Source organism: Nanorana parkeri, unplaced genomic scaffold, assembly GCF_000935625.1.
Source record: "Nanorana parkeri isolate BGI_ZX_2015 unplaced genomic scaffold, ASM93562v1 scaffold2183, whole genome shotgun sequence".
Classification (NCBI taxonomy): Eukaryota; Metazoa; Chordata; class Amphibia; order Anura; family Dicroglossidae; genus Nanorana; species Nanorana parkeri.
Genome location: NW_017308451.1, coordinates 94,248 through 118,500, shown reverse-complemented (window position 1 = coordinate 118,500; position 24,253 = coordinate 94,248). Strand labels below are relative to the sequence as shown.

Here is a 24,253-nt window from a genome sequence, read left to right as displayed (position 1 = left end):
CACCCATTTCGGCCACATTCTCGATCTTCCCCCCATCCCTATGACAATCCACCTGGAGACTAAACACCTCCATACTCAAGGAAGTGCAAAATATTGACACAATCACAGAGGAATTGCGAGAATACTTCGCCTTTAATGCTACAGGCGACACGCCCCCCATGATCACGTGGGAAGCACACAAATGCTACGTCAGAGGGAGAATCATCTCCCTTGCGGCGAAGCTGAAGAAAACACGCCTGGCACAAATACAGACCCTCAAAGCCACAATCAGAGACCTGGAAACGACCCACAAACAATCCCTGGCCCAACGCGACTTACTCACACTGACCGATGCCAGACAGGAGCTCTTGAGCCTCCTGACAACCAAGATCAGACGGACCTTCACCCTGTGCACAGGTTACTACTACTCGGACGGAGACAAATGTGGCAAGCTCCTAGCGGTACGTACGAAAAAATTTAGCTCCCACATCCATAGCATTAAAAGCTCCCCCTCCAAACTCACACACTCCCCGCCGGAGATAGCAGCCAGCTTTCAGGAATATTATGCTACACTCTACAACCTAACCCAAACGTCCCAAACAGACTCCAATACCGACGACCGCCTAACCCAAATCCGCCAATACCTACGGAGAGCCAACATGCCTTCCATAGACGAGACACTACTGGCCTCCTTAGATAAACCCCTCACCGAAGAAGAACTCCAGACCTCTCTCAAACAATCAAAACCAGGCAAGAGCCCGGGCCCGGACGGCCTTCCAACACAATACTACAAGTCCTTCTTGACTACACTACTAACTCCATGTTAACTGCCTACAATTCCCTCCAAAATATACACCCCCCTCCACAACACTTAGAAGCTCACATAACCGTGATACCAAAAGGAGGGGAAAGACCCACAACTCTGTACCAGCTACCGACCCATTTCGCTCCTCAACGTAGATCTGAAGATCTTCACGAGAGCCCTGTCGAACCGCCTTCTCCCCCTGCTACCTGACCTGATCACCCCTAACCAGGTGGGATTTATCCCCGGCAGGGAAGCCAAGGACAGTACCACGAGAGCACTCAACCTGATCCACTGGGTGCAACAACGTAAGCTGGAGACACTGGTGCTGTCCACGCATGCGGAGAAGGCGTTCGACAGGGTGGCCTGGGACTTCATGTTCAAGGTCCTCCAACACATTGGCCTACGAGACCGCATGACCCACTGGATTCAAGCGATTTACTCCTACCCCAGAGCTAGAGTCAGGACGATGGGCTGTCTGACAGCTTCCAGATTTTTAACGGGACTCGTCAGGGATGTCCGCTATCTCCTACCCTCTTTGCACTTGCACTCGAACCCTTCATTAGACTGGTATAACTGGACCCAGAGAGCACAGGCGTCGCGATAGGCCCCACGACCCACAAAACGATGGCATACGCAGATGATCTGTTATTCTTTCTCTCATCGCCCCTCACTTCCCTGCCGAAATTGATGTCCAATTTTGATATATACGGAAAATTATCCCACCTGAAGATAAACTTTACTAAATCTGAAATTATGCCCCTTAACATACCGCCACAAACCAAGTCGCACCTTCAGTCATCATTTCCCTTCCTTTGGTGTTCGGCACACATACAATATCTGGGCATAAAATTGACCTCGGACCTGACCAGACTTTATGACTCCAACTTTGCCACACTCAACACATCTATAACAGAAGACCTAAAATCCTGGAGACAACACACCTTCTCCTGGTTTGGAAGAGCAGCATTACTGAAAATGAATGTGCTACCTAGAATTCTCTACCTCTTCCAGACCATCCCCATCAAACTCCCGCGTGCGTTCTTCCACACGTTGGACAGGACCTTCTCTTCCTTTGTGTGGAAGGATGGACGCCCTCGTGTGGCTTGGTCCCTCCTCAAATCGCCCAAAGAAAAAGGAGGCTTAGGGGTCCCAGACATGTACCGCTACTACAAAGCAACACACCTTACCAGAGTCCTTCACTGGCACCTGCACACAGATACCAAACTATGGGCCTCCCTAGAAAACACCTTATCTGACATCACACTCTCGTCGATGATATGGCTTCGAACTGCTCTATGGCCAGCATCAGCACGGACCCACCCATTTATTGGAGCGACCCTTGAAGTCTTTTCCGCCATCAGATGCCTTGGCACCCTCACCTCCCTACATAGTCCCCTGGAACCCCTGTTACACAACCGTGACTTTCCTCCAGGTGTCACGAGAGACTTCACCACTTTGTGGACTCACAAACCCCCACTGCGAGCACATCTCTTCTTCGAATCCCACACATTCAAGACCAAAACCGACCTAACAGACCTCACCGTCCGGGGATCATTGCCCTGGTGGGTCTACTTACAAATCCGACACTTTCTAATGGGCCCCCTACGCAAACACTCTGTATCTAGAGCCCTTACCCCATTCGAGAGACTCTGCTTAGACAAAGGCCCCACGAGACACCTTATCTCCTGGTTGTACGAATTGCTGAGACAGGACCCTCTGACGCGTCCTCCTCTCCCCCGTACAAAATGGGAACGTTCTCTCCAAACCACAATCTCCGACGACGCCTGGTCTGACATCTGCCTAGCAGCCCACAAAAGCGCGTTTAATAGCAGAATGCAGGAAACAAACTATAAAATCCTTGTATTTTGGTATAGAACTCCCCACTTACTACATCGCATGCATCCAAATGTCTCTCCATTGTGCTGGAGATGCCACGCAGACACGGGTACCCCCATACATATTTTCTGGTCCTGCCCTCTCATACAAACCTTCTGGCGGAAGGTGCATGACATGATCCACAAAATCACAGGGGCCACACTCCCATACTCACCGGAACGCTCCCTCCTTCACTGGGAACCAGACAAACCTATGGGCACCTTCAAATCTCTACACCGGCACCTCATTAACGCCGCACGCATTTCTCCACGTTGTACTTCTGTGAAAACTCAATAAAACTTATTTGAAACAAAAAAAAGAACAAAAACCTGATCAGAATATAATAAGGATCAACAAACAGCCACAGAACATGACAATGACAAGAAGTTGCTATGAAAACTATGTTAAGTTGTTATCTGAAGGGTAAATATTAGAATCTGGTTTCCAGATATGCAAGAATCACTAAAAGAGAGCAGTTTTATCTGTCTATAGATTTGATGAGAGTTGGCAAAAGGCGCTTAGAGTGAGTAATCCCGTAAAAGGACAAATAAAAAAAAACAAAAAGTTAACCTCCATTTAGTCCAAAGAGCATGGGTGTTGATCACTCTACAACACAGCCAGTAACCAAATCTCTGTTTTGTTTTTTCTCTACCATCCCCCAGCTTCATCCATCTTACTAATGGCTAGTGGCGGTCATATATCATAATTCAAGAGGTGGGACAGAGACAGTCGCCCAACTTATTAACATAACAGATTACCCCAAAGTTTCAAGAAAATGAAAAAGGAGTCTCCATTTTTATGTCTGTATATACACTATATTTGCCAAAAGTATTGGGACACCCTCCAAATCATTGGATGCAAGTGTTCCGTGACATTTCCTTGCTACTAAATATTCCACGGTCAACTGTTAGTGGAATTATAACAAAGTGGATGCAACTGGGAACAACAACAACCTCAGCCATGAAGTGGTAGGCCACGTAAAATGACAGAGCAGGGACAGCGCATGCTGAAGCGCACAGAAGTCGCCAACTGTCTGCAGAGTCAATAGCTACAGACCTCCAAACTTCATGTGGCCTTCAGATTGGCACAACAGTGCATAGAGAGCTTCATGGAATGGGTTTCCATGGCCGAGCAGCTGCATCCAAGCCTTACATCACCAAGTGCAATGCAAAGCGTCGGATGCAGTGGTGTAAAGCACGCCGCCACTGGACTCTAGAGAAGTGGAGACGTGTTCTCTGGAGTGACGAAACACACTTCTCTGTCTGGCAATCCGATGGATGTGTCTGGGTTTGGGGGTTGCCAGGGGAACGGTACTTGCCTGACTGCATTGTGCCAAGTGTAAAGTTTGGTGGAGGGGACTATGGTGCGAGGTTGTTTTTCAGGGGTTTGGCTTGGCCCCTTCTTTCCAGTGAAGGGAACTATTAAGGCATCAGCATACCAAGACATTTTGGACAATGTCATGCTCCCAACTTTGTGGGAACAGTTTGGGAATGGCCCTTACCTGCAATGTCCATAAAGCAATGTCCATAAAGCAATGTCCATAAAGACACGGATGAGCAAATTTGGGGTGGAGGAACTTGACTGGCCTGCACAGAGTCCTGACCTCAACCCGATAGAACACTTTTGGGATGAATTAGACCAGCGACTGCGAGCCAGGCCTTCTCGTCCAACATCAGTACCTGACCTCACAAATGCGCTTCTCGAAGAATGGTCAAACATTCCCATAGACACACTCCTAAACCTTGTGGACAGCCTTCCCAGAAGAGTTGAAGCGGTTATAGCTGCAAAGGGTGGGCTAACTAAATATTGAACCCTTCGGACTAAGACTGGGATGCCATTAAAGTCCATGTGCGTGTAAAGGCAGGCGTCCCTATACTTTTGGTAATATAGTGTATATCTGATCATCCTTGACCTGGGGACTTGCATCCCATTTTTAAATTAACAGTTAAAAGCAGCCTGATTGGCATCACTAACCTACTAAACTATTATGTAAATTTGTATATATGCATACATATATAAATCAAAGATCTTGGTATCTGCATTTTATATTACCCAATACCCTCTTTAGATTAGTCTTTGCAATCATTTAACCTTGATGTAGTATTTGAAATAAGTTTCTTGGAATCCTGTCTAAAAAATATATCTACATCTCAGGAAACATTAGTGTGGTCAATCAGTTTTAGATAAAGTAATAAATTAAAAGGAAAGAGATAAGTATACGTACCATTTTTAAACCCACATCCCATAATTTTGACACCCACCTGTCACATTAGAAGAAATTACATTTAGTAATAATTAGGGATGCACCTATACCGTTTTTCCGGTATCGAGTACTGATATTTATATTTTGATACTCGCCGATATGGAGTACCGATACCAGTACTTTCAAGCACGGAGCTGGCTTCCCGGGCAATCAGAAAGCCAGGCAGCATATCATTACCCGGGGAGGAGGGTCATTACCGGCATATCAGCCTGCTTCCTGGACAATCAGCATCGGGCCAGCTTCCCGACTTCCTGATTGGCCGGGAAGCTGGCCCCATTTTCTCTTGCCGCACTGCAAGTCAGCGGAAATCTCCCTCTGCGTGGAAGTTTCAGTATCAGGATAAGTATCGGAGCATTGGTATCGGCACCGATACTAGTATCAGAAGCACCCCTGGTAAAGGAAAACATAAGCTGGTCATGCACAGCTAGAATTTAGTTCAAAAGTGGTCGTTTTCGGTACATTCATACAATTTTCTAAAAGGTAATGAGGTCAAATAGACAATAGTTTCTAGCGTAGTGATGAAAAAAGTTCATTCCAAAGTCAAATGTCAAAATCAAACAAAATTTCAAACAACATTTGCCATGTTTTTGATGGCATTATCGAATGTTCTGGCCAAATTTTTCATATGAATGTTCGCACAAAAACCTACCAGTGTACAGCCAGCTTTACACCTACCACTACATATGCAGCACTAGAATACTTTCTGAAACAATCCACACAAAGATACAGATAGTTAGTTTTTTATTTTATTTTACTTTGCGGTTAGACTACATTTCACTTGAACACTCCTGCGTTTAGGTTATCTAAATGCAAGAGAAATTATCTGAGAAGTATATAAACGTTAAGTATATAAACGTTTATGTGCATTTACATGCTTTTAGAGTTTCTAATCGGAGCCTGGAAGCACAGAATTCTATTATTTTCTCTAAGGACTTGTTTACAGCATGTCCCGTCAAGCTTTGTTTTTCTGCACACCATAAATCACATGTATGATGTGAACAGGATACACAGAAAACATTTGTATCCCATGTGCCCTGGTCACACCATACCAGGGACGTGCGGTACCTCTTGCTCGGGGTATGGCATTCCTCAGCCCCGCCCCCAAGCTAGTGTAAAGGACGAAGGGAGGAGACAGGGAGGCGCCTCCCTGTCCGTCACTTGCTCCTCACCGCTGAGGCTCCGTGACAGGTTACACAGCGGGGAGGATTTCCCTGCTGTGTAACCTGTTAGATGCCGATCTGAATGGAGAAAAAGCTGTCAGCTTCATCTCTGAAGCTGAAAGCTTTTTCTCCATAATTCTAGATGAGGCTCTGCCTAACCTGCCTTCACTGACCGCACGTCCCTGCACCATACATGAGCGGTGGTGTGCTGAAAAATGCAGCTCAGCAGACATGGTGTGTCCAAGCCCTCAATGATACCATTAAAAAAATGATGTGCATTTATAAGGGTGTGTTTTCACCATTGTTTTCTAAACACATGAGATCATGCACAGTAAAATTAATAGTTTCTAATTAGTTCACATGACTGCTTTCTGTTCCACTGCTTTAAATAAAACAAAAAAGTACAACAGCAGGCATGTTTTTTTCACACCAGAACAGGTGTAAACGCAATACATGTACAGCCAAGTGAAGAATTCTAAATTGCCCTCCGCTGCATTGTTGTAGCAAGCCGGAAAAAAAATAAACTGCCTACAACACAAACGCGTGTAAACATGCATGCAGAAATACACACTGAACACAGGGACTGCAGTGTGAACAAGTCCTATATAAATGCAGATGTGTCAATGCCAGTGTGAATATGGCCTTAAATCTTTGTTACAAACAGTGCCTTGGTAAGGCACAAAATTTAATTACTTTTGGATAATTATTGAATTTTTAATGCATCATATGCTATCTTATGACATCATGATGCACTTCTGCTTCATGCACTTTGGTCATCTATGTATTGATATACATATGTTCACATTGATCTGTACCTTTACTGATTAACCCTGTTTTTGTCCATGTAACTGCCATTTTTTCTCAATAGAACAATCCTCCTTACGCATGTATGAAAATAAAATGATAGTCAGCTTCAGACTATGCAGTTAATATCTGCAAGCCTAAAAATAACCTAACTTCTGTAAAATTAGTATTCACATTTTATTAATGATGTCATCAAGACTAATCTCATGGTATCCTGTTGCAAGTATGATTCTACCACAGGACACCATGCATAGCAATAGGTTTGTATTTACCTGGAGGACATATTTACTTGGACTACAGTACAAAAATCAGTTTTCCCATTTAACAGTGAAACGCTGGATTTCCCCAAGGAGAGACAGATGGTAAGATTTGTTCTTGATCTTCAACAGCTGAACACAATGTTGGCTGTTTGGTTAGCTTTATTAGGCATTTATGTAATTCCTATTGCATCTTGCTCACTCCTTAATGCTGATGTTCTTTTATTGCAGGATTTGTACATAGCCGCAATTAATGCTGGCAGATTTTTTATAAGTTTCTGGTGTTGCACTACAATTAGTGATAGGCAAAATTAATATTTCTGCTAGAGACTAGCTTAAAAGGACAGGTTCATTTTATTATAAACACTCCCCCAGCCCCCCAACCTATTCTAAGCTAAAACAACCACTACCAAGGTGACCACTTACCTCTTTCTGACTGCAGCCCCAAAAGCAGGAATCTTGTCCAACAGTGCCTGCACAGTAACTTCCCATAGGGCCATACTGTTTCCTTTGCTGTAAGAGCCCATTAAAGACTATGGAAGGCTACTGTGTAGGAAGCATGGGGACAAAATCTGAAGAACCAGCACACAATGATCTTCCAAAGAAATTCAAACTTTATTACTTATGCATCTATACAAAGAATAACCGATGACTTGGGCAGCAGTTGTTCCGTGTATAGATGCATGTGGAATAAAGTTTGAATGTCTGTGGAAGATTGTGTGTTTGTTCTACAGATTTTGAGCCCATCACTCCAGAAAAGGGTCATCCGTGCACAAAGTGTGGATTGTGGGGACGCATAATAGCGGTAAGCTGTGTGGTTTGTGTTCTAAGTTTACATGGTGACAAAATATCTGCATCAAGATTATAAACAGCGTGAGGCTACTGCCATAGTAAAGAGGTAGGTAGGCCCTGGCTTAGCTTAGAACCTAAGAGAGCAAGAAAAGGTGGATGGGAAGTATGTTATAAAGTGGACCTGTCCTTTAATTCTAATTTTGCTGGGTAAAACATACACTGCAGAGTCAAAAAAAAAAGAAGTCACACACCAATATTTTGTTGGACTGCCTTCAGCTTTGATTATGGCACGTGGCATCATTTTGATAAGCTTATGCAATATCTCAATATTTATTTCCATTCAGAGTTAATTTTTCACCAAGATCTTGTAGTGATGATGGGAGTAGTGATGATGGGAGAGTCGGACCATGGCGTAAAGTCTTCTCCAGCACATCCCAAAGATTCTCAATAGGGTAAAGACCTGGACTCTGTGTTAACCAATCCATATTAAAAAGGATGTCTCATACTTCCTGAACCAATATTTTCCAATTTGAGCCCAATGAATCAAGGCATTGTTATCTTGGAACATGCCTGTGCCATCAGGGAACAAAAGGTTATGGAGACATAACTTTGCTGAACCTAAATCTAACCAAACCCAGATCATAACAAAAACAAATCCAGGCGGTGACTTTTGGCCAGGCAGCGCATTTATCCCACTAGCTCCATAGCAGACTCGGCAAGAAACAGGGGACAATCTGTTGCCATTCCCACTCAGACTAAAGCTGACCATACGCCTATAGATTATCTGCAGATTTTTCTATGGTCAGATGGATAAAAGTGCAACAGATTCCTCCATCTACGCTAAATGGTGTGGATAGAGGAATCTCCCACTGGGCCAAGCTTCAGTATCTTGCTAGTTGGCCCCGCTGGCTCTCAATATACCTGAATAATGCCTGCATCCAATCAGATTGTTTTGGAATTTGACAGCCGACCAGCAAGATACTGAAGCTTGACGGTAAAAAAAATTGTGCAACAAACGCGCGTTTCCGAGGGCTACTTGGCTTTATCCCAATGGAAACGCGCAACAAAAACGGCCCAAAGTAGTACATGTACCTTTTCAGACGTGGGCCGTTTTGTAGCGCGTTAGGGACAGGCTGAAATACGCCAAGGTGTGAACCAGACCCATTGAATACAATGGGATTTAGATGTTTGAGCGTTTCGTAGAGCGTTCGTCGAGCGTAGAACGCGATACAAAACATTCAGGTGTGAACGAGGGCTTAGGCATAACTTTAGTACAACTGGCTAGCTGGGTGCAAATCCTGTTGTGGAAATATTGTTTTCTCATTGATATGAATGTTCAGCAGGCATCTGAATGCATTTCTTCCAAAGCCCATTTACTCCTCTTCATCCCTTTTATAAGCTGCATGACCACGTCCACTGCAATTTTCTACAGCCCGGAGGAGCTTCTGCAATACCGCTCAAACACTTTATGAAGAGCATCAGCATTAGAAGACAGCAGTGCTGGTTTTAGGACTGTTGCTATGCCTTCTATACAGCCTTAAGAGGTCACTGACTAATTTTACATAGTCCCTAGAGTTGTTCTTTAATTCTAGAGTGAAATAAATGGTAATACAAGGCAGCCACCGTCTGATATGCTTTGTTCACAGGGACACAAATTACAGTCACGAACACCCACTGTTTTCCCGAGCTGCAGACTCGCATGACGTAACAAATAATTTTCAGTAAAATTACAAATGCTATTTAGGTAATGACACACACCAGGGATTGAACTTGAAGTACAGTGTTTTGATTGCTGCTTTCCTGTTCTAAGTACTTGATATGATGAAGCATTTAGTAATAAAAATCAAGAAAATTATCATGAACCAGTCACCTGGGGGCACTCACATCTAAGGAGATGAAGCCACTTGTATAAAATGCCAACTGCGGCAACTGTCACTGCAACGCAAGGTGCTGAATGCAGCAACACCTACTAGCATAATTTCTACTGGCATCATTTCCATTACTGGAAATCATAAACCAAGACCACTGGACTGATGCTCCTTAAATACTAAACATCTGTGATTCAACCAGAAGTACAATGCCTCCCTGCAACCTAAAACCTGCACTGAAGCATTTTGTTGCCATTTAAAGACCGTGTATACAGTAACATTATCTTATCTATTAATCTACAATATCTAAAGACCTCTATTCTTACTTTTCTTTTTGTCAGTCGTTGATGGACCACGTATATGTACAAGCAAATTATACAAATACACTTCACATAGTACATCATCTGCTCCGGCTCGGTCAGTGACCTTCTATGGGACATCATTCTTCAGGTTTTACCGTAAAGACGCGTGTATATAAAAATCTAAATTTTGATTACAAACTTATATTTAGTTCTTCCTGCTTTGACCTTTATTAAAATATCAGGCTAGGCTGAAATTTTGCACCGTATTTATATGAACAAGGAAGTGGGTAATAGGAAATACCCAGTCTATAAAGCATATATAATGGGGGGGGGACAGACGGACTGTACTTTATTAAAACAGAAGCAGTAGTATAACGTCCATTTACAGTCTATGACTAATGATTATACACCGTCTACTGATGTCTTCTAGCTGACACAGGAATGTCAATTACGCTCCCATGGCCCCCCAGAGAGAGATATTCACCTACTCTGATAAGTCACACATTTCATCCCCCTCCTGGATCACACCACAAGCCCTCCACCCCCTCCACACACATACACCATTTGCTACACCGTCATGTCTTGGGGGCAACATCTCCAATGAGATCACAGCATCTGATAACACCCATCATCAGGACCACATGCAAATGAAGTCACTCTGGTAGACACTTACACCATTTCATACCAGAATAATGATGAAACAAAAGGCTGGAACGATCAGTAAAACTAAATGTATATTCCCCTGTGTTCTGGAACGGGTACTTTATCAGTGACAAGTGAGTGACATGAGCTATAATATACCGATATCACAATGACAGACCACACAAAAGTCTAAATCCTTTTCTATAGCTCCTTAGCATAACGACAGAATGAACCAAAGCATCCCTAAAGATGAACTAGAAGTAAATGGCAAATAAAGGGTTAAATCCTGCCCCCCCCCCCCCTTTTCATCAAGACGCCCCCTCCTCTGATCACTCCTATTGTGTCAGGCTTGATTTTAATGAATGTTCGCCTACTATGGACCGCTCCTGCGCCTACTACATTCGTTTCACGTGTTTGTCCTTTTAAAAATATCAACAGCTCTTCACTCTGCCTATTGTAGTACAGAAGACTTCAGCCTACATTCACACCTCAGCTGATTTCACACGATTCTAAACAGTTTGGTTTTTTTTGCATGTTTTTAGGCTTGAGCGTTTTTGTTTTAGCCAACAGTAGCTAGTAATTAAGAGTAGATGGTTATTATTAGGTGCAAAATCACACATACAAAAAAAAAAACTAAAAACAAAAAAAAACACGTGTTTTGTACTTTTCCAAGCTTCAAGTGACACAATGCTCAGGTGTGAACAGGCACCACAGAAAATAATTGGATTCTTCATGGCGAGTATTGTCTCACTTTGGGAGACACATGATAAAACGCTCAGGTGTGAATGAGGACTAGAGTATCCTGCCAATATAGATCAGTCAGAGTAATGAATGTCATTCTGGCATCGCTTACCCAGTTTGTAGCGCCATACCAAAGCTCCGTTCACATCTCTGCAACATTGCATATGTGCGGCAGTTTGCATTGCGTGAATGGGCTGCCTACCGCAACTAAATCCAAAAGACGCACATTACCTTTGTAACTGATTACAACACAAGGTAATAAGCTGCCATGCGTTGGGCTGGCATGCAACAAACATGCGATGGCTAGGTGCATTGGGGTGCCATTAAGAGAAAAATGGCACAGCAGTGGACCTAAGCCCTCATTCACACTAAGCGATTTGTAGCACTTTTTCTTCCCCAAAAAATTCCCATTCATGCCTCAGCATGTTGTCGCTTGTAGCATAACACCCGTCAGTGGAAAAAAAAGTACACGTGCTTCTTTTTGGAAGATTATGCGCTTCTTGGTCCCATAGTCTTCATTGGAAACGCAAGTTTTTTGCGCCTTTTCCTATTTAAATTAATATGTCACTAAAATACTTCTAAGCTCCTTGAAGGCAGGGACTGATGTGAATGTGCAACTATGCAAAGCGCTGTGTAAATTGTCAGCACTATATAAAATACCTGTAATAAATAATAAGAAATAAAAATGTGCAAATTTCTCTACTTCTGTAATAAAATATGCTACACAAACTGACACAAAATGCGCTGAAAATGCACACATTTGATGTCGCTCAGTGTGAATGAGGGTTTACAGTTTAGCATGCGATCTTGTGCAACACGGGATCCACATGTGCTCCCACACCGCATAGATGTGAAGAGAACCTCAAATCTCTGTCACTTGTACTATTTAAAGTCCTGATCTCACATTAGATGTCAATGAATACAGTCACAATCTCAGGAAGAGCACACCAGGCTGGTGACACCAGTCATCCAGAGACCCCCATGGAGTCCAGACACACTTGTGGGCTGGAGAGAGAAAGAGCTGCAATAGATGTGCCACACTTACTTTGTCCTGTTTGCCGTCTTCTAGCTGGGGGGTCACAGCTGTGGCAGGAGGGGACTTGATGGTGCTGGAAGGGTTACTGGCTGAAGGGTTAGTGCTGCTGGTCGGACTAGACGCCCCTTTGTCTCCAGTGTCCACTTTGATGAGTCTGTGCTTTGGGGACACATACTTGACATCAGGAGAGGGAGAAGGAGAGGATGGGGACTGGGCAGTAGAAGCGGGGGGCGCAGTGGGCACTACAGAGGAGTTGGGTAAGGAAGCTGAAGTAGTGCTACTAGAAGTCGTCGTATAGGGGTCTTCAAAGTCTCTTTCTTTCTGCAGCTTGTAAGCGGCCAGTATGTCCGGCTGTCCCGCTGGGGTGACGGGGAACTGTAGTCCAGTGGAGTGCAGGTGGTGATGATGGTGGTGGTGGTGGTGAGGCTGGGCTCCCCCTGCCAGGCATTGCCTATAATCCGGTTTAGGAGGGGCAGGAGGAGGCGGTTTGGAGCTCTTGAAGCCCAGGTGCTCCTTGATCCATTTGGCCATGCTGCCGGCGCATTGCTGTCCCGTGCTGGAGGCGGCTGGGGGACTCCCTCTGCTGCTGAGGCTGCTACGGCTGGTGTCTGCCCGGACGGTCCTGCTGGGTTCCGCTGACTGCTGCTGCTGGAGACCGCTGGCTGGAGCCGTGGAGTGTCCGCTCAGCAGCATGAGAGATACAGGGCAGTGTCCGGGAGAAGGCTGCCAAACAATCAGGAACTAAGAACGGCGTGCGGAGCAGCTGATCCAATGTATGAATGAGCCTATGTGTGGCCAGACCACGCTATATACACACACACTACAGTAACTCTATACACTGCCGGGGACTGCGCCCGCGCCATCTAGTGGCCGAATCTCGCACTGACCTCATTCCATTGACGGCTGGATTCCGAGACTCTGCACAGAAGGATCAATATTTATAGTTCTGAAATAAGCTGATTTATATTAATGTTTATATAAATATGTGGGTGTGTGTGTGTTTTTTATCTATTTTTAAAACTGCATTTATCACAACTCTTGCTTGTATCACACGTAGTCTCAGTGGTGATTAAATACCACCAAAATAAAGCTCTATCTGTCCCCAAAAAAGGGTATAAAATTCATTTCAGTACAGCGCTGCATGACGGAATAAATGTCAGTCAAAGTACCGCAGCGCTGAATACTGAAAAATGGCCTGGATGGGAAGGGGGTTTAACACAGCGGATGTCAACTGGTTAAACTAAAAAAAAAAAGTGTTTTTGTTTTACCAAAAACAGCCCGAAATGCATCAAAAACGCGGCACAACCCACTGCACTGCGTGTGCAGAAACCTGACTGGATCTGCTCTGCATTTGGTGTGAACAAGGCCTAAAGGCTTGTTCACAGAAATGACAGTGTGTTCCAGCACGATTAGCTGCTGGAACGCACTGCATCGCATATTAAATTCCCCACTGTGTTCAGTATCACATCTCCACTAGGGAGGTTTTTACATGTAAATACCATGCATAAAATATGTTAAATGCACATATACCTGTAATCTGATGGGCAGGGGCGTAACTAGAAATCACAGGGCCCCATGGCAAAATTTTGTATATGGCCCTGTGATTTCTAGTTACGCCCCTTGCAGAGCCCACCCGAGATCCCAAACAGCCCACCTGAAAGTGACACTGCAGAGCCCACCATAGAGCCTCTATGTTGGGCTATGCAGGGTCTAAGGGGGGCTGGTCACACCCCTGCACACCTCTTACCTGTCAGCCCTGATCCGCTGTCCGCCTCCTCCTCCGCAGCTGCTGGCTGTCACTGACTCAGCAGCGGCTGTGAGGAGGAATGTGCCGCTGCACAGATCACTGACAGGTTGTCAGTGAACTGAACAGTGGAGCGTTCCTCCTCACAGCTGCCAGTGAAATCCAGCACCCTGCGATGTTATAGCGACCCAGGCGGCCCCCCTGCATCAGGGGGAACCCCTTTGTTCCTCGTCCTGGCTGCCTGGGTAGCTATGGCGATAGTTCCGCCACTGCTGATGGGAATTATTTTGTCAAATTAATGGTCTGTCGGCAGGATCCCTTTAAAGTTGACCCAGGCCTATGATTGTGATAGCCACTGATCTAGAACAAGCATGCAGCCAGTGATATCTAAAAAGAGAGAACCTGCTATGAGTTTATTCCAGGGCATGGAGTCACTAGATAGCAAAACTGGGATAAGGGTAAGCACTCTAGAGCATTCAACTTAAATAAAAATAGCCTGCAGTGGCAACTTCTATATTCCTTTTCAGTGAGACACTAAAGTAATAATAAGTAACTGAAGGGGTTTTCCCAAAAAGAGGATTTCCTCAAAGAAAGGTTAGCAGTATTACGTATTTTTTCTATATCTAACCCAGTCATACACCATCCTGAAGAAGTGTTCCTGCAGTACCACGAAACGCATCGACGGTGTGCCTGATGTCCTTGTTTGACAAAATTGATAAAAGTGATTTACCAGAAAATATCCAAAACTCCTTCTTGGACTCCGGGCACCTCTGCTCACTACGGCAACCCACCAATGCTGCAGTGCCGTCCGTCAGTTTTTTTACAACGGGCGGACGGCAAGTGGTTAAGGAAATCCCCTTTTTTGGAAAACCCTTCAGTAAATTCATATGACATCGGGGACAGGAGCAGTCCAGCCAAAGATCACTCAAAGATTTTCCCTAAAGAGCATCGAGGACGACTTCTTATCTGTGTGGGGAAAGACATGTTCCCCGCAAGCCTTTTTATACGGTTGCCTGAGACCCCTGTGAAGGGAGATCACACAACCCAACTCATATGAGCACCAGTATTCCAACAAACGCATTAACAAAATTCTGTTTGTAGTTTGATAAAACTACACTTAGGCGGATCTCTTCCATATATCAGTGTTTTCCATTTTTTTTCTTTCTTCTGTTACCCCTTTTTTGGAAGAATCTACTTTCCTAATAATAATAATTAGCCCATCTTCCTTTATGCACGTAGAATCTCAGAAAAAGATTGGAAGGCAGTAAATGACATCTTCCACAAACCAGTGATTATTTTAAATGGCGCCCTAAAAGTTCATTCTGAATGAAAGAAGACATGATGTCAAAAATTGACTTTTAGGTCTGCTGGTGGCTCTTTATGTACAGTATGTTCTAGTATCTGATTGGCCACAGCTCCACTCTCTTTGCCTCATGTCTTCTGTGACCGAGGGCAAGTTCTGTTCAAGCCAGAATCACCAGCTGAATGTACCTGCCTGAGCAGCAAATCAGTGGCTCTACATTAGTAGGAACCTGCCCTGTGCCACAATGAAAAAGACAATAGACAGTCAGAACCAGAAGGAATTTACTTAAGCTGGCCATACACCTATAGAGTTTCTGTAGATTTTCTATGATCAGTTGGACAGATTCCTCCATCTACGCTAAACTGTGTGGATGGAGGAATCTCCCACTGGGCCAAGCTTCTGTTGCTTGCTAGTCGGCCCCGCTGGCTCTCAAAATACCAGAACAATCTGATTGGATGCAGGCATTGTTCAGGTATTTTGACAGCCAGCTGAGCTGACTAGAAAGATGCTGAAGCTTGGCCCAGTGGGAGACTCCTCAATCCACACAGTTTAGCGTAGATGGAGGAATCTGTGGCACTTTTCCCATCTGCAGATATTCTAAAGGTTTATGGCCAGCTTTAAAGATACTGACATTTTTATCTTGGGTGCAGTAATTGGGATCTGGAGTACTAAAATTAGTTTTTGACTTCAGGTCAACTTTGGTTTGTCCAAATCCATGTTGCCAGTAATCATCAAATACCACCAGCCTGGTAATCACTCATTGCTACAAATACCTCTGCTTGTCACTGACCTCTTCCCGATCTGTATCAGCTCCAGTGAGTGTAAAGGTGGCCATACACTGTACAACCATCGCAAGACTTTAGTCTTGCGATGGTTGTAAAGGGATTAAAAAAACGTACGATCTGCCTATCTTGGACAGGCAGATCGCACTCTCGATCATCGCAAGCCCGCCCTCCTGAGGGGCGGGCTTCCGATGACCGCAATGCTGGACGGGCAGTGTGCGCGTGCGCACACCGGCCCGTTCAGCATTTATCTTCCGAGCACCGTTCTAACCAGCCGAGAATCGTACGATTCCCGGCTGGTTTTCGAACATGCTGGTTCGACAGAAGACGTGTGACCGTACAGTAGAAACGGTCGCACGTCTCCGTTCACACTGCTCGATTATCGTACGAAAAAACGATCGCATACGATTATCGTACGATAATCGTGCAGTGTATGGGCACCTTAAGCCAGGGGTAGGCAACCTTCACAGTCCAACTGTAGTCAAAGTACAAACCCCATCATGCTTCTTCTATTGGGAGTCATGGGACTTGTAGTTTCACCACAAGTGAAACTATAGTCTCAATTTCTGTACACCTTTAGGCCTGGTTCACACCTAGCAGTTTTGGAGCAGTTGCAAAAGTGCTTTTAAATGCCCAACATAAGAAATCCAAGATTTTCAATGGCCCTGGTTCACACCTGAGCAGAAAAACGCCAGCAAGAAAACGTAAAATGCCCGAAAACGTACATGAGCTTACTGGGGCAGTTAAAAGCTTATTTTCGCCGCATAGACTTTAATGGAAATGGCCAGAACCGCACGGCAGAAGCATGTTGCACATCTTTGTGATTGTTTTTGCACGTTTAAACGCTCGTTCCTCCATTGCCTGCAAGGTTACATGCACTTTTTGCACAATTTTGATCAGTAGTGATTTACAGTTTATATTGAGGTAATGGTTTATACCTTTAGTACATGAATTCACGATTTATATCTTTATTCGTATTTATATGCACCATTTGCATTTTTTGCACAATTTGGACCAAAAGAGGTCTGTTTATTTATATGTATGCACAATTTGCGTATATTGTCTTATCAATATCCTTCAGATTAGACCCATTTAACTAGTTACTATCTGGACCCATAGCGCTGCATACTTATTATTATTCACAAGCTGGCCCAGGGTGTCTATAGTGTAGCAGCTGTAAAAATATCTAATAGTTCTCTAAGACTACCCATAAGCGCAGATTTGACATTATTCTCTAATGTTACATAAGGTGCCAGTCAAAATGTGCATCTTCATGTACGCGTGTAAAAACATGCATCAAAAAATGTGTGCTCACGCGCAAAAACAGTACCACCTAAGTGTTAACGCGACCGTAGTATAGTGGGAGATATCATTACCTAATCCAAGCTTTCCCAGCTGATAACAGTATGAGATGATCTTCAGTAGAGGGTTCTTGACACTTGTTTGGTGTTTATCTAATGCTCATTAAAGGAGAACTATGGGGTCAGTGTTTTTCCCCATAGTTCTCCTTAGGGTAACGGGAGGACACAAACTAGCGTCCTCCCGTTACCCTATGCTCAGTATACCGCGAGCTTTAGCTCGCGGTATACTGAGACGCCGCAGCCGGAGCGAATCCCGACGTAGATGAAGGGATCCGCCCAGCTGCGTGAGTGACAGCTGCCTCTGCCTATCTAGAGACAGAGCCAGCTGTACCCGCCCCCTCCCACGTCCGTTCCGCCAGTCAGCGCTGGCAGATCGGAGCGGGGAGAGGGAAATCCAGCCCCTCCCCCTGTCACGGCAGAGAGCCGTGACAGGATCGAGAGGTGAGCGAACCCCGGTATATGTTCGCTCACCTCCCGATCTACTGAGCCGACCTGTGACAGTCTCATTGTCACAGGTCGGCTAGAACTATGAGGTGAGTGAAAAGCACTCAGCTCATAGTTCTCCTTTAATGTTCCCTTTCATGCAAGGGAGATGTGTTATGGATTTTTCTTCTGTTTACAAGTTTGTTTTTTAACATCTCTGTGTTTTCATACTCTTAGGCTACATTCTCACCCTTGTGTAAAGTGTTAACAATATCTTGGTTGCTACAGTAAATAGTAACACATGTAAAATGCATGTAAAACCCACGTCAGTGCTACTGCACAGCATGAAATATGCTGAGGTACGGGGAATATCAATTGGCTAGATAAAGCTGAAGCTCTGCAAAAATGCTCCACTGTCCCATATTCCTGCCTGGAGATTGTAGCCTGAGCTTTGTGCGTATGCGTGTTCTGTGCCTGGAATGTGTTAACCTGCATATTTTATTCCACATTTCCATAACTTGTATAATGTTTAGTAACATTTTGTGTACTCTGTAGCTTCGGTGTCATGTTATTTGCTCTGTACCAGGCGTTTAGAAGCAATGTTCAAGGGGATCTGGTGAATAAAAATTTAATCGAGTCGAGGTCCAAATCACGGCCCGGACAGAACAGTCACTCAGTTCATGTCCGTACCGTGGTCCACCAATAAAGCTGCATTAACACCAGTGGCTCCAATGCAACAGCTGCTGGTGTGTGTTCCCTAGCACAGTGCTGATGTGCTGATTGTGACCCATTGCACTGTTTATTTTATTATTAGACGCCCATCCTTCATTTACATACACATGCATGCCTTACACACACACACGTTTATTGGAATTAGATGGCGGGGGCGGCAGGGTTGGTTTTATTTATTTTTATTTTATTATTTTTTACTTTTTTTCCACCTTTTAATTTTTTTTTCATCTAACTTTTGCCATCACAAAGGGGCTAACAAGCTCCTATGTGACAGAATTTAGCGGTGACAACTTCTCTTTATGGAGACATCAGGAGTCAATAAGACCTCTAATTTCTCTTCTGCCCTCCACAGATAACCCAGTGCAGGTGACCGTGACCGTGGTTCGAGCAGAACCGGCACGCAGTCCATCATTCAGGGACTCTGCTCTATACTATCCCTATTATAGAATTGCATGCCATGTTCCCTCTGGTGCTAGAAACAGGAGTACAGGCCCAGCACCTATACTACAGTACACGACATCCACAAAAAGTAAGATAAAAGCTATTAATCAGTTTAAAGTAATCACATCAATAAATCATATCTGTGTTGAGTTTCTATAGGGTTTGTTTTTTTTCCTTCTTGTTACTAAAGGATCATAAGGTATTACGTATGGGTAGACACTGGAGTGCTGAATTACTCACTAATTGTACTCATTATGCACTTCTCTATCTGTCAGGGACTGAGTGATCTTACCGCATAAAGCTGGCCATACACAGATGAAATGTTGGCCATTTCCTGCTGAATCACCCAGCACAACAAAAGTACATTTTTCAATCAGAAGCAGAGTGGAATATTTTGAGTGGAAAGTCACTGTTCAGGTATTCTGACAGCCACAGGTGGCGGCTATGATCTCTAGTCATGCACCTCCTCTACCCTGGGGTATCACTCCTCATTCTAAAATAAGTGAGAAATCCAACAGGGAAATTAGACTTTTTCATGATGCATTTAGTTGGGAATAGGGACTAAAGTGCAGGAATCTGGTAGTTGGGAATATAACCAGGTAGACGATTCAACCCCCTAACTTTACTGTAGATTTTAGCACCACGTGACGATGCTTGCCAGCTCTTACCGTGTTCAATTCCACTGTTTTGCAGGTTATATATGATAGTATATAGGTAAATGTAACATAATTAATCCATTATATGCAAATGTGTCTGCTGGAGAACATACATTTACATTACATGCCATTATTAAAATTCCATTCAGATGCCATGTACATATGGCACATCCAAATCAAAATGATGAACCTAATATTACCTGACAAAATGAATCAGAATTATAATAATGAATATTGATTATTTCCTGTTGAGATGCATCTTTAGAACACATAAAATGTTTTCTATAATGCTAAAAATAAATGAAATGTCTTATAATTAAATCATAGACCAGACCTGGGCCTTCAAAGCTGGATGGTGCATGAACTGCAGGTATCCACCTTCCATAAGGGTAGAGATCATCTCAAACCTCAAGTTTTTTATGTGAGGGCCCTAGTGCGCTTAAATTGAAATGTCAACTTTTAATAAAAATAATACATGCACGTCTTCATAAAAGAAAAAACATTGAATTTAGTATTTTTTTGCATAGGAGCCAGTAAAGAAAAGCATTGGATAGCGGGTGCAATGCGCTGGATCCTGCAGACTTTTCATCCCATTCATTTCCGTACCGAGGTACAGACATTCAGTACCATGGATGGGAGGAAGTGTCAATGGAATACAAGTGTGGTTATTCAAAGCACTTGTATTCCATTGAGATATAAACAAGTCACAATACAGAATACCTGCCACAGGGGTGTAACTAGAAATCACAATACAGGCCACCTGCCACTGGAGGGGAACCCATTAAGTGGCAGGAGGCCCGTATTGCACCCCCTTAACACTGGTGGTCAGAGACAGGCAGCATATAAGGCATCCTTTCCCATTCTACTGCATAAAGATGATAGCAACTGTAACTGAACAATTACATAGCCACTAGGCATTCTAAAAAGTTCGATCCACGGTCCTCGAGGGGCAGGCAATGCTTCCCATAAGCCACTACTGTGTTGTGCATGTGAACCAAAAAAAAAAAGAAGAACACCTATTTTGTGGTAAATACAAACTAACCTGGCCAGGGCAGGTAGATGAGACCACAGAAAAATAGCATGCAATGAGTAATGACCGAACCATCAATCTTTTAGGTCAATTCATGAATATAGTTAAGTGTATTTATTCTACCAATTTTTTTTAGACACAGACGTGGCTCCTCCTGCCCCCTGGGCCTCATAGCAGCTGCATGGGCTGTAGTTACACCCTTACATTTTAATAACACAAGAATCTGCAAAGCTGCAGTAAAAAGTATCGATATCACTCTACTGCAGCGTGGCATGTAAATTACAGGAATGGCGGAACAGATTTAACCCCTTCATGACTGAGCTTGTTTTTGGTTTCTGTTCGTAAATGACTGACACACTTTTGACATTTTTGCTGTGTGATTCTTCCACGTCAGTAATATACTTTCTTACAAAGTGCACCCACACATATTATATATTGTTTTTTAGAGGACAGATAGGGCTATATATTTATATCACATATGTGTGTCTAACGCCTCACTTAGGACAAATACAAATTAAAAAAGAGGAAAAAAACGTTAAAAAAACCCTTTTTTCCCAGTTTTGATTTGTAGTATTTTTTTTTTAACAAAACCACCACAGCTAAAAAAAAAAATGCAATACATACATTCATTTATTTGTCCCTTATTTTTAATTTTTTTACACTTTTCACTATTTTTTTTAATTTATTTACACTTTTCACTTTTTTTATACTGACAAATTTTATTTATTTAATTATATCAGGCAGTCATTGTGAATTAATCTCACTATTACTGCTTGATAAATTAATACATTTTTTTTATTATCAGGCTGCTTCAAACTTCAGAACAGCCGATAATAAGTTAGTGACACTGATCCTGCAGCAGTTCAGGATTCAGCTGTCAGTGAATGTTTCAGAAAACTTAAACATTCTACTTTCAAGAATAGATACATTATGTGTCTAATACATAACATTTTGTATCTATTCTTGAAAGTCAAAAGATAACAAAAAAAAAGCCAGTATAGCTTGAGAGAGATATCTCTCGATCTATACGAGCTGTCAGAATGCCGGCAAAAGCCGACATGTGTGTCCGCTTTGCTGTGACTCTCAGACACCCGATATTAAGGTATCGGGTGTCTGAAAAAGGTTAACCCTTTCAGTAATGGATCTCTAGATAGTTAGACATCCATTACTGAAAGGTAACCGTTGATTCTCAGTGGTTAGCAGCCTTCTAGTGCAGCAAATAACTCGTCACGTACAGTGTACGTGACGAGTCATTTGGTCCCTTTGTGGCTGGACGTACAGTGTACGTCTCCCGTCACGAATGGGGTTAAAGTGATATTAAAATCGAATGTAAAGAAAAACATATAGTGCTACAGACCTCAGCACTTACCATGTATGCATGCCTGTTTTTCTTTTATTCTGTGGGTGCTTTAATTTCTTCTTCTGAAAATCGTCTCTCCTCTGGTTGCTGTTTTCAGGTGGCTCCTTCCCCTTATAGGGTTCCATGGAGTCACCTTTGGGTGCATGCTCCCAGCTGGCACCATGACCGAGTCTACTTACGTCCATAGAAACAGCCTCAGCTGCAAGCCATTCCCCTGATCTTCCCCTTCCCTGCACCTGCTCTGTCCCTAGTACACTGCACAATAAAGTACTCAGGGCATGCGCTTCCCTGCTTGGAGCAATGGGGAATCAGTGCTCTGCAACCCGGAGCCGCCGACAGTAAAGAGAACAGAATGTAAGTGTTTTTGCACATGCTAAGCACCTGCTTGGATGCGGTCAGTTAAAACACGTTCAATGTTTAATACTACTCTAATTGTTATATATACAGTATGTATTTCAGCTGTATATTTAGCTGAATTCGGAGACAAATGTATCTTCATTAAGAGGAAATTGAAAATGAATTCTGTGACACGTCCTTGATATAGTAGTTCTCATACTATAGAGTAGTTCTCATTATTTCATCCATTGTTAAGATGGCTACACATTAAAAATAGAATACCCTCCTCTCTGGTCAGTGTCTGTAATCAGTTTGGAGCATTGTGGCAAGTGCAGCAAAATGAGGTCATCAGGCTATGAATAAATTAGCGTCATTACTCTAAGAAACATCCACATCCAGTGTCAAGTAGACATATTTTTCAATAAATTATGCTTGGCAGGATATCTGAGACACAAATTGGTATTATCAGCTACATTTAACAAAAATGAACATGTCTCGCTGAATATTCCATTAACCGAGAGCTTAAAATGCATTTCCAGGCAAAATGTTTTTACTTAGTTGGATATAGTGTGTGTGTGTGTGTTAGAACAGCAGGTCAGGGTTTACTGCTATCTTGGGTTTCATTACAGATATTTATGCTTACTTCTTGTCCTACTGACATCATTCCCCCAGACAGGAAGTGGGAGGAACTCTCCAACAGCAGCACAAATAGAAATAAAAATGAATTTCTTAAGTAGAATAGGGGAAGACTATTAGCCCTGTCTGATTTTTATTTGTTTTGTGTTGCTGTTGCAGATTTTCTCTCACTTCCTGTCTGGCAAATCCACACTATAGAAAAGCATTTTTATTTCTGACTATGTTGCTGTTGGTGATTTCCCCTCACTTCCCCTCACTCACTGTCTGGTGAAACATTATAGACTTGTCCCTGTATTGCAGGGACAAGTCTATAATTGTGCCACTTTATAGATCATTGGTTCGACCTCATCTGGAGAACGCGGTCCAGTTCTGGTCACCAGTACTAAGAAAAGATGTCCTTGAGTTGGAAAAAGTCCAGCGGAGGGCAACCAAACTAATTAGGGGTATGGAGGACCAGAGCTACTAAATTTAAACATGTTCACATTGGAGGTGAGGAGATTAAGGGGGGATATGATCTCCATGTACAAAATGTTCAATGGTGGTAGCAACATTAGCGATAAACTGTTTAAAATTAACTCCATTACAAAAACTAGAGGCCACCACCTAAAATTGGTGGAAAAAAATTCCAGGGGCGAAGGGGGTTCTTCACAGTAAGATCAGTTAGAGTCTGGAAATTTCAGCAAATAATGTGGAATTGTTCAAGAAACTTTTGGACGATTTTTTAAGGGACCGGAATATACAGGGGTACAGGTACTCCTAGAATGAGATCCTAATAGGTTGGACTTGATGGACTAATGTCTTTATTCAACCTCAAATAATATGTAACTATGTAACTATCAAGACAAGAGTGAATCTCTGTACATTTATTTATACCTAACAATGGAACTATCACTTTCTCAAACAAATCATCCCCACGCAGCTACGA

The 24,253-nt window shown here is 43.3% G+C and overlaps 1 protein-coding gene across 1 annotated transcript in view; it reads right to left on the bottom strand.

The window, feature by feature from the left end:
• Window positions 1-13,240, bottom strand: part of LOC108800968 (SH2 domain-containing adapter protein B-like) — a gene marked incomplete at its 3' end in the record, with an annotated part of 72,459 nt that extends 59,219 nt beyond the window's left edge. The window contains exon 1 of the mRNA XM_018572948.1: window positions 12,534-13,240. Coding sequence (XP_018428450.1) covers window positions 12,534-13,217 — 684 coding nt within the window. The remainder of the gene's footprint in view (window positions 1-12,533) is intronic.
• Window positions 13,241-24,253: the final 11,013 nt, after the last annotated feature.